Genomic DNA, 11884 nt, shown 5'->3' with positions numbered 1-11884 from the left:
CCTTCCTGGAAAGTTAGGGAAATAATTGGATCATTCAGTCAGACTTACTAATGAAGTGTGTATTTCTCAGTGTGTGATAGATTCTAAACCTCTTACTGGCACCGGCGAGATGTTTGATTTATACAGTTAAAGCCCTACTGTTGTCATGAGTGACTATGGGTAAATTGTCAGCTTTATTTTAATTTTGGTGACAAAAAAGATACCATTACTTATACCATAATTACTACCATTATTCTTTATACATTGGTTGAATAATTCATATTTAACTGAAATCTAAATGTGTCTGATGCACTTCAATTTAGTAACTGCTACCTGAAGTTCTTAACAGCTTAATTAACTGAGGTGATAATGTTTACCTATTTCAAATAACGTTTTTTCCTCTTAAGTATTTTCCAGGTAAGTCAATCATTCATTGCATCTTCTTTACGCAGAAAGTAACATAAAATATTGTAGCAGCTGTGTAAAAATCTAATTAAACTTGGATTGTCTTTAACTAGTTCTGGTTCTGTATTTACATTTTCAATCTGTTTTGTGAATACTTTCGTTCTAGGTAGACAATGTTATTAGCTCAGATAAATCGAGACTCTCAGGGAATGACTGAATTTTCTGGAGGAGGAATGGAGGCCCAGCATGTGACTCTTTGTCTAACAGAAGCTGTAGCTGTGCAAGGTGAACTTTCACATTAAAATATCCCTACATTATTGTGTCTTTTCTGTTTGAAATTTAGATAAAACTCATGTAGTGTATTCAAAATGAAAGATCTAACAAATTATTCTTAGTTAACTGAGATTGATTAAGTTCACTAATTTAATTCTGGAAGGAAAATGATCTCTTAATTAAGTTAATAACAGTGTAAATGTGCCAAAATAGGAAATATAAAATCTGACTTTATTCTCACTGTAGTTTTACTGTTTTATACTTTGTAACTTCAGTTTATATCTAAGTATATATTGAACATGTTGAGTTTTAAAATAGATTGGTGATCTAGGATTGGTGTTTTCTGCCAGCTTCGTTATGATTTTACATTATTAAAAACTTTCCTAGATCTGTGTTTTACTCTAAATAGATTTGTATATATTGACAGGTAGTACTGTGCAAAACAAAATTATCAGTACAGGTATATATATATATCACTCTTTCACTGTTGACACTCATGACCTGATTAATATTACTCCTAAAACCTCAGCTTTGTAGTTATTTATTCAGTGACATACTAACTTTTTCAGTTAAGGAAAATAACATTCTATCTGTCATGTTTACAGAGCAAAATCTTGAACATATGACCCTAGTTTATGTTCAAGGTTCAAAAGCTAGAAAGTAAGAAAGAACTATTTACTATTGTAATTTCTGAAATCATTATGCTTTAAGGGGTTGTAATCATTTATGGAGGTGGTTAAGTTGTGATTTTTAGAGTTTGATGCTGATAATAGTGAATATGAACTTTTTTCCTTGCTAGATGGTGACAACTTAGAAAACATGGAAGGTGTAAGTTTGCAAGCAGTTACCCTTGCTGATGGCTCCACTGCTTACATACAGCACAATTCTAAAGGTAGGTAAATGACTAGAAGTTGATTGGTGTTGAAACTGTATTCCCCTTTTTAACGCTGTCTTTGGATGGTAAACCCCTTTGGACTGCAAAGTCAGGCAAAATCTGTACAATGTTTATGGAGCTCAGATTTCATCTGGGAATTACAGGTATCACAGTAATACTATAAAATAAATATTTATTTCTGCTAATAATAAGATGCAGTATCAAATACAGAACATAAGTCAAACAAAAGTGAGATGATTTTTCCACTTCAAAACCAAATACAAACGGTCTGCCTACTGGGTAGGACACCATGCCTTCTTTATTCTTTTATCGTAGGATTTTAAAACCTCTGTGTAGTCATACTGTGCTTACTCTTTACCAAACGTTATTTCTTAGTGATTTTATTGATATTTTAATCCAGAAATTATGAACTGTCTGTTTAAACTGTGATGTGTCATACAGAACATTTTTAAAGAATTCTAATTGTGTATTTCAGATGGTAAATTAATGGATGGCCACGTGATTCAATTAGAAGATGGTTCTGCTGCTTATGTTCAACATGTATCCATGCCTAAAAGCAGTAAGTGTAATAATACAAGAGATACATTCTAAAATAAGGTATTACTGATAAATATTGATATTAAGTAGTTATAATGGCTTGATTTCTTATTTTGATGGAAAGAGTTGTGAAGAGATCCTAGGTATTTTGTAATCCTAGGTATTTAGTGTTTAGTCTCTCCAACTAATGGATTCTTCAGACTACATTGTTGAAGCATTGTAATTCTTCTGAACAGGGGACACCTTGCGTCTGGAAGATGGACAAGCAGTTCAGCTGGAAGATGGAACTACGGCATTTATTCATCACACCTCAAAAGGTAATTTTTTTTTTGAAGTGTGATTTTATTAGAGTCCAACAGGACTTAAGCAGTATAAAATATGGTGCTCTTTTTAGACTATGACATCGATTAGTGCAATTCCCAATGTAGATTACTTGTTGCTTTTACTTTGTGACATCTGGAAATTGTTGAAATTAGTTTCTTATTTGGGCCTCATATAACAGTTGTGAACAGAATCAAAACCAGCATATCTGACTCTTTTTTAGCCCAGGATCACATTAAAGGAAGTATATGTCACGTAGGTAGAGAATGTAAGCCCCTATACAGATTTCATCAATAATTGCATGTGAAAATGAGAAGAGAAATCAGGTAAGAATCAATCAATCAATCCCTCTTGAGCTAAAGAATGTAGATTGACTTGAATTTTAAAGATCATGCTATTGATGATTTTGCCATTAGGTAGTAGGGCAGAAAATGTGACAGCTGACAGTCAAGAATGCAACCATATTTATTTTAAATGATAACTTAGATTTCTGCAGATTATGATTACACTAGTCTTGGAAATAATACTACTGCTCTACAAAAAGTGAACAAGTAGATATTTTAAGTCTGCTTAAACTAGTGTGACAAGAATTACATTCTACCATCAGCAATACTAAGAGGAGAGAATATAATAATTTCTTCCCTAAAAGTCATTCTATATTTCATGTGTTTCTTTTGCATGTTTGCATGATTCTGTTCTTAAAATGATCAGATTTATGAATTCTAAAATCTGAAGTATTGGCATCAGTACATGCGTTACATTATTTTAATTTTATTATGAGTGGATATGAAATGGAACACGTATTTGTGTTCCTGGATTCCTTTGTAAATAAAGCTAGACCAATATAAAATTGGTTTTGCACTTTTGTCAGTGTGCAAAAATAAAGCTATGGGAGGGTTTGTCTTGAAAAAAAAATTAATTGGTGCTATTCAGAGTAATATTTTAAGTGTTCATATTTCTCATATACTAATGATTATATTTCTCATGTATTTCATACATATATATGACTTCAGGAGACATTTCCTAAACAGCAGTAGTTTCTCGTGTAACATGCAGACATTGCTAATCCTTTTCTTTCATAACACTCTGTAATACTATTTCTCAGACAGTTACGACCAGAGCGCATTACAAGCAGTCCAGCTGGAGGATGGAACTACTGCCTACATTCACCACACGGTGCAGATGCCGCAGTCAGATACCATTTTAGCCATTCAAGCTGATGGCACAGTGGCAGGTCTTCATACAGGAGATGCTGCCATTGACCCAGATACCATCAGTGCTTTGGAGCAATATGCAGCCAAGGTATACTGGAAGACATTTTCTCTGTCCATAACATTTTAATGTAGCATCACAAGATATTTTGCAGCAAAAGCCAATTGCAATCTAAGAATTAAAATGATAAAGAGAGTTTTCAGACCGTGAGGAGAACACCAAATTGTCATGACAGTGCTTCACTATAGTGAGCAGCTCCAGTGTGTAGTGTTGCATAAAAAGAAAAAAGGATTGAACACTGAAATTGTGTGAAGTCAGACTGCTTTGGAAAGTGATTTAAACAACTAAATAATAATTTTGTCTAAAATACAGCATTGGAAAGGAGCCTCTTGAGAGGATACTGCTTGGAAAGAAGGACAAAGTTAAATTATTCTTGTTCAGGCACTATTGCTGGATTTATTTTTTTTTTGCATTGGGAAGAGTAGGGCCTGGTGTATTGGGCAAGGACAACACATGGCATGAAGTGTAAAACAGACAATTAGACAGTTACTGAGTTTGGAAAAAACTTCTTTAATCCATACTTCCTACAGTAAAATGTAGTATGATGCTCAAAATTAACGTTCTCCACTTTCCTGGACTTCTGTAAAGCACGATGCAAATATAATAATGGGCGGTGCAACTTCCATGACTTTATAGTTTAGCAGTGTCTCAGTTGATGGATGATTACCATCAGTGCTTGTACTGCTGTGGAAAAAGACTAGAATAAATTCTAAAATCTGTTCTCTGGTGTCACTGAGAGTTGTCAAAATTTGAGAGAAGGCCAGTTAGGATAATTAAATGGCTATTACACTGTTTTTTCCATCATGTTTCTCTCTGTTATAAATGAGAGATCCTAAGAGAGCCAGTCAGATTGGGCTAAGTCAATGCCACCTTCCTCCCAAAGCAACTGAGGAAAAAAGACACCATTGCTCTCAGTGAATATAGAGTCAGAAGACATGTGATGGAATTGTGAAGAGGTTACAACACATACTTTTCTTCCATAAGCTGTTTTCCTGCAATATCCCAGTTGCTGGAAAAGGACAGTTCCTGGGATTTGTGTATGTCTGCACGCATATTCCATTTGTATCATTTTTTTCCAGTGGCATTTATGAACTTGTAATTCCATATCAGCAGTTCCTTTCTCAGTCAACAACAGGAAGCTCAGGATGAAGTGATTCGTCTCCTTTCTGTGCAGGTTCTCTCCCCTCCCTTCAAAAATTCTTCAGGAGAAGGTCACAAATTGGCTCTTATTTCCTTTAAAAAAACCCACCTGCTTGTAAACTTTGTAGTCTCTCTGTAATGTAAACTTGCCTCTGCTTGGGCACTTTCCTTTTCACTCTTTTAGCTCAAAGTTGCCAAAAGTATACTGCTCACAATTGTCTAATTTAGAAAGACAGTACAGTATGAAAACCTCTTATGAGACAAGGTCATCTTCAGTCTCCAAGCGAAATGTTGGTGGCTGATGCTTTGAGCAAGATACTTTATACAACCATTAACGTTCTCAGGAGCCTGCTCTGGCCTCCTTAGTGAAAAGGCATAAGCACGTGAGCTGAGGTAGGGTTCCTGACAAACTATTATAGAGAAGAATAAAAACACTTACACTAGATTTAGGCGCATCAATCAGCCTTGAGTGTAATGGATGCAGAAAGTATTGTGAATGCCTGTGCCCAATACAGAGGCAATTAAAGAATGGGAAACTATGTAAAGTATACTTTAAATTAATTTTTTTCTACAATGGCTAATAAGATGCTGTTCTTTGAGTTGATGTGTGTGAGAGAGTTTTTTCTTTAAACTGGGCAATTATATTTTTATTTAAATAAAAGTTTCACATTAATACTCTTTCAATAAGCTCCTTGGAAAGCAGCAATAACTTTCTCCTCCTGTAGATTGTTTTTAAAAATAAACCTACGGAGCAATACGCAAGTCTTTGCTTAGCTGCTGTGATTTGACTATTTCGATTTGAGATGTAACACACTGTCTTAGGTATTTTGATTCCAAAGGAGTTGTGCTGTTCAAATAAATTCTGCTTAACAGGGAGTGAAAGATATACCCCTGTTATAAAAGAAGTAAACATTTTAATTTTTTTTTCCTGTCAGAACTCAGTATTGTTAAATTTATTAATTTATTTTAATATTTCTGTCAGTCTGTTAATTTAACATGCTTGGTTGTTGAAGTCTTTTCTATCTTGTTTTAAGACAGCTTTGAGATGCTCACTTTACCTATTCTATAATGCAGGTGCTACAACTGGTGATTTTCATGTGAGCTAACGTACTGTAGGATAACCATCTTTCAGGAGGGAGCTAGAGAGCTATGAAATAATCAACCCTTGGGAACTGTCTGTAGCGCTCTGTTTTTCAGATGAATAAAAATAACCTATAAATGTTTTTGCCATTTCAACTTCATTTTTCAGGTGTCTGTTGATGGAAATGACAGTGTTAGTGGCACAGGAATGATAAGTGAAAATGAACAAGATAAAAAAATGCAGGTATGTAGCCCAATAAAAAATAATTAAATATATCTGTTTCTTCTCTCTTCTCTGCCCAGCAAGATGCATGATAGGTAGTCCAGTGTAGCCATGAAGTAGGGTCTGCTGCTACACTTGAGGAATTTTAGATCTCAAACCTGACCAGATAGCTCATACTTCCCACTTTGTACAAGATCCTTTCACAGGATTTTAAAGATCTCTTCTAATACGTACCATTTTCTGGGGTCTATCTGTTAAAAGGTAATTAAAAAATTATGTTGTATTTCTCAGATTTTTTCAAGCTGACCTGAGTATTTAATCAGCAAGGGTGTATTTCAGAAGCTCTTTTCAAGAGAATGAACTGACTTTTTATAGTCCTTTAAAGCAGAAGGAATGCTGACTCAATTATTTTCTTCTCAAGAGAGACAGTTCCAGGCATATGTCTGGAACTGTTCTCTCTTTGGTGACTTATTTTTATTCCACTCGCCCTGTTAGAGTCCTTGACTTTTATTGCAGGTTTTATAAGTAATCAGTCACTAAGAGTGTTGCTCCTAGTGAACACTTGAAGCAGAAAAATACATCCATTTCTTTTTCTGTATTCATGTTGTTAGTATGTACAAATATAAAAACCTTTTCAATGTGAAAATATTAACTTACAAGTTCAAAGGGCAATGGAAAATACAGGAGCAACTTATGAAGTCTCAAGCTTTTTTGACCTGGCATCTGTAAAATCATGTAAGGAAAATGATATTTGTCATTGTAACAGATTTTATTAAAGGAAGAGTCAAAGCAAAATGTATTCTGGGCTTCAAAGAATTGTGACCAAAGCCAATAATAATAATAAAACTCCTATATCCTCACATGTTTAAAAGACAAAATCAAAAACGGAAAAGTCATTACATTGAGAAAGGTTTGGTTAGAGAAGCCCTGGTTTTGCTTTTTGTTTAAGAATGAACTAGACAAGGAGGAAAAATATCCTCCAAGGTAAAATACAGTGTCTGTGAAAGGAAGAATTACAGGCTCACTTCTGACAGTTACCTCAAAATTCTCTTCTATATTTTTTTTTAAAAGCTAGGTCCCACAATATTTAAAGCTGCAGACACTCCAGTGTTGCCTGTGTGGCATGACACGGAAAGGAGAGAATAGCTAACACAGGCATCATTTAAAATAGTGGAATATATTCCATAAAATTAAATCAAGAAATTTAGAGGTTTTACACATTTGTAGGTTGGAATAAGGATACAACTCCAACAAAATGCAAAATTCAAGAAAGAGTAAGGTAAGATCTTGGTTGGTTTTACCTGGAAGTAAGAACCTATTAAGCAAAATGAGCTGTACCAGTATCCAGTTACATATTGATTTCAGCCTCAGCCCCAAAACAAAGTGAATCTGGAGGTGGGGTTTTTTGGTGTATGGTAACATATGTGCCATATGGAAATGTGCTAATCTTATGGAGCATTATATGTTCCAAACAAAAAAAGATCGGGTATTTCAAAAGGTATTAAGGATTAGTCTCAAATTCTGACCCCTATAAGGTAACTTCAGCTGGCCAACTGAAGGGTCCCAAAGCTATCAATTATCTGTGAAAATCTTAAGCACGTTTATGTCTTGATTTAAGGCAATACCTACTTGCTTGCAACTCATTCTGAAATAATACATTAATTGGGATAAAACAGCCTCATATTTAGATGTAGTATTAAATAAGTATATATTTATAAACTTTTTAAATCCACAGGTAACACAAGAATAGAACAGATGTCATGCTGCTAAGTAGTCATTCAAAATTGCATGTGGTTAGGTTTTTCACCCAAGAAGAAAGCATAATACCTCAGTGATTTATACATGTGAAAACAAAAACTGTGTGCCCAAATGCATATTGCATGCTATTTCCTTTCAAACCTGTCATATCCATTTGTTCATAATAAAAGCAGAATTATGAGTCTGAAGTTTGTATGTCTTCAATATAAAAATTTTATCTGAGATCTTTATTACTTTTGTTGCTCTCGTGTGTTGATGCATTTGTGAATTATTTTAAAATCAGGGTTTTTAAAAATTTCATCTATTTAAAAGTATTTTGAAGTACACAGTTCCTCTCAGCAAGTTTCACATTATTTTAAAAGTGCTTTATATGCTCTGTTGTTCTGATTTTGTGCCTCATAACTTTTGGGTTTTTAAAATTTCTTTAGAGTGTATTATTTTCTAAGAACAATAATTTTAATACTATATCTGTCCTTGTTGAATGATAAGTGAATTCTTAATAATCCTCAAGTCATACCAACTAATGTATCGTGAAGAAATGCATACTTCTGCAAACAGTTGTTTGAACAAATACTCGTAACATTCAACTGATTTTTTCGTAAGTGTTCTGTTTGTTTTATTCCCCCCACCCCATTTGTATCAATCTTAATATTGGTAAAATTATGTTTGGTTATTTCCTTACAGTTATTAGCACATTGATTATAGAACTGTTTTAATTTTCTTTTAGACTTTGGCATACTTCAACTTTATAGAAGATCTTTGCAACATATTTTTTTATATACTGAAGCAACAAAGAAATAGTAGCAGGTTTACTGGTAGAAAAAAAACAAATCAATGCTTAAGTGCAGGTGGTCAACCAAGTGTCGTCTTCATGAGCCTGACTTCTGTGATTCATGATGTCGTTGGTTAAACAGTAGTATTAGTAATGGGTTTCTTGATTCATGAGGTTATGTTTTTCTCCATGGTTCCAGAGAAGCTTTTCTGAAGTGGTAGAGTTGTACATTTCAGTTGATTAAAAATTTCATACTCAACTTTGCATCTTTAGTCATAAGAACAGTCTGAAGGTAACAGGGGGCATCCTCCCTGAAGAATCCATAGCAAAGTTGTTCTCAAATCAAATTTCTGATCTATCTGAATGAGGAACTTAGAGGTCTTTGTGCAGTTGCAGGGCTACAGTCTTGTTGGGATGAGGGTGACGTGGTGGGATAGTTCAGATGACTGGAGTGCTGGGATGGATGGATGCAGGCTCTTCAATAAGGCCAGGGGAGAACGTGTGGAACACGTGAGAACAGCAGGACTGAACAGGGCTCTGCTTTGAGATGGGTGATGAGCCATTAGGGTTGGAATTACTTGGCAGACCAGTATGGGTGGTGGTGTGGTGGCTGTCTGCTACAGAGTTCCTGATCTGGAAGAAGATGAGGCCTTCCTCAGACAACTGGAAGAAGCCTCGTGTTCCCAGGCCCTCGTGGGAAATTTTAACCACTTCAGTGTCTGATGGAATAGCATCATGACAGGGCACATGAATTCCAGGAGGGTTCTGGAGTTCAGGGATGGCAACTGACAACCTAAAGCAGGTTATTGAGCAGCTGGCAAGGTGAGACATTTTGCTGGACCTCATACTTACCAAGAAGAATTAGTTGGGAATGTGAAGGCTGGGGGCAGCCTTCAGGAGTCTCTGTTCTTAGAGATAGACAGAACCCATCTGGATACTGCTGTGAGCAACCTGCTGCTGACCCTGCTTTGAGCAGGGGGTGCTGGACTAGAAGATCTCCAGAGGTGCCTGCCCATTTAATCTCTTCTGTGAAATGTTCTTCAGACAATTCAGAATAGAACTGGATCCATAAGAAAAGGGGGGTGGTTTAAAAGGATAGACCTTTTAAAATAGTCTTGATTACTTTGCATATAGTTGTATCCAAACATTTACATTTGGGCATCTGCCTCTTTCTTCAGCCTGTATGAATGTTATTTGCACATTGGTGCATGAAAAAACCTTTAAAAGGGGTTCAAGTTGCATCACAAAGTTATTCTGTATGTTTTCCTGTTGTGTCATGCCAGAAAAGGAGAGCAGAACCTAGCTCAAATTGCTCTGATTAGTTTCATCAAAATGCATGCATCACCAACAAAGTACAAAATGCTTTACTTCATTTTCAAACAGTGCATTTAATTATTGTTTGCCCTTTGCATGAACTTATCTTTGAAGGTGGTCTGATTTATGGCTAATCTCCGTTAGGAACAGACCCAGCGCCTTAGATGTAATCTAAGCCACTTCTGTCTACTGATTTGGTCATTTTACCACTGGGCTTGTATTTCAAATTATTTGTCTTTGTTGTTAGTTGGCTAATTAATGCATGCATTTAAATTTGCTGTCTACAAGTAAATATGTTTTACAGTTTCTCTTTCATCAGAATTTACGCTTTTTAGTTATTTTTAGTTTATTTATTGAGGACTAAGAAATACATGGCATAGCAAAGAGAGACAAAAGAAACCTGTCAGAATCAACTCCGTGATTTTTCTGATCCATTGTGGTTTTTTTTTTTTTGTTTTGTTTTGTTTAACTTAAGATTGTCTTGCAAGGACATGGAACGAGAGTGACTGCAAAATCGCAGCAGAGTGGAGAGAAAGCCTTTCGCTGTGATTACGATGGCTGTGGAAAACTGTACACAACAGCTCACCATCTTAAGGTGATGAGATGTAAAATGAGGGTTGTTACTTTGCAGGCATGATTTTTTTTTTTTTTTTTTTTTTACAGATTATGTGGTTAAAAGTAACAAATTAACAGAGAGCCAGTTGCAATGGTGCTGTTTTGCCAAATGTTTATTGGATTGATTTTACAATAACTGGTTGTCCTGGGTGCTCAGGTGATTCTGCTTAGTGTTCTGAATAGATGCAGGTGTGGGATCATGTTAGGCTCCTGTATTGCCAGCATGTAAGAGATCTCTTGTTGAGATAGTTTCTAGCAGCAGTGTTGCAGAAATTCTGAAATTCAGTGTTCACTTTATCTACTTTATATGTATGCATGATCATGCAAAAATTCCAGTTTTTGAAAGATTTGACCATAATAATACAAAGTCTGACTCTTCAGAGCAATCCAAAATTCAAAGTGAAAAGCTGGAACATCTTTTCTTTACGAGTGGCAACTCCTTAATTCTCTTCCTTTTTTAAATTAAGTAAAGGAATTACTTAAACAGTAGGGGTGTAGAGCTGTTCACATTCCAGTTTAGGCTGAAATAATCACTGGATGATGAGGTGAACTCCTTGCAGTGCTGCCTTGCCTCTGACAAAACATTTGGGAATCAGTGAGTAATTGACTCTAGGGATCATGTGTTAAAATGGTGTCCTTGCTGTAGAGGTTTAATGCAATGTAGGAGGATCATGAGAAGCACTCAGTGGAGTCAGAAATCAGATAGAGTGGGCTCTGAGGCATGTTTGCATACCGTCTTTAACGTAGTTGTATGATGGCAGCTCTGTGTGTATTTACAGAAACATTTTCTGCAAAACTAATTGAAAGCATCAGGTTACACCTTGGAAGAGACATCTTCAGTTTTAGGGAAAACATCATTACCATGTTTCATTTTTTTAAAATAACTTCTTAAAAATAAGACACTTGAATGTGCATCGTCGGATGAGAAATAAAATATGTTGTCTTTGAGAGTGAATTGTTTCTGTGTTGAAGTAATCAGATTATTTAATTTAAGTCAGTGTATTGGATGTCTTGACAGGTGCATGAAAGGTCACACACAGGAGACAGACCTTATCAGTGTGAACATCCTGGATGTGGCAAAGCCTTCGCAACAGGTAATCTTTTGTTGACTATCTCCTCCTGCTTGTTAATGTTTGTCTCTGTGTAAAGTAAGTTTTTAATATTGCCTTTTTTAAACTGCTAGGTAAAGAACTTTTTTTGGGAGAACTGCAGAAAAAAAAAGTTATCATTTCAGCTAGTGTAGCATATAGAAAGAAGAGAGGATTTCACTCAGTTACTGAAGGAGGAATGAGGTGAAACA

At 35.4% G+C, this 11884-nt stretch overlaps 1 protein-coding gene across 1 annotated transcript in view; it reads left to right on the top strand.

Moving 5' to 3' along the window:
• Positions 1-554: 554 nt before the first annotated feature.
• ZNF143 (zinc finger protein 143) overlaps positions 555-11884 on the top strand; it is a gene marked incomplete at its 3' end in the record, with an annotated part of 21043 nt that continues 9713 nt past the window's right edge. The window contains exons 1-8 of the mRNA XM_010083262.1: positions 555-669; positions 1457-1549; positions 2028-2111; positions 2326-2406; positions 3516-3712; positions 6072-6146; positions 10445-10564; positions 11603-11678. Coding sequence (XP_010081564.1) covers positions 558-669; positions 1457-1549; positions 2028-2111; positions 2326-2406; positions 3516-3712; positions 6072-6146; positions 10445-10564; positions 11603-11678 — 838 coding nt within the window. The remainder of the gene's footprint in view (positions 670-1456; positions 1550-2027; positions 2112-2325; positions 2407-3515; positions 3713-6071; positions 6147-10444; positions 10565-11602; positions 11679-11884) is intronic.

The sequence above is a fragment of the Pterocles gutturalis genome, unplaced genomic scaffold (assembly GCF_000699245.1).
Source record: "Pterocles gutturalis isolate BGI_N339 unplaced genomic scaffold, ASM69924v1 scaffold29090, whole genome shotgun sequence".
Lineage (NCBI taxonomy): Eukaryota > Metazoa > Chordata > Aves > Pterocliformes > Pteroclidae > Pterocles > Pterocles gutturalis.
The sequence above is the reverse complement of the archived record's forward strand: the minus strand, read 5'-3'. Positions and strand labels throughout refer to the sequence as shown.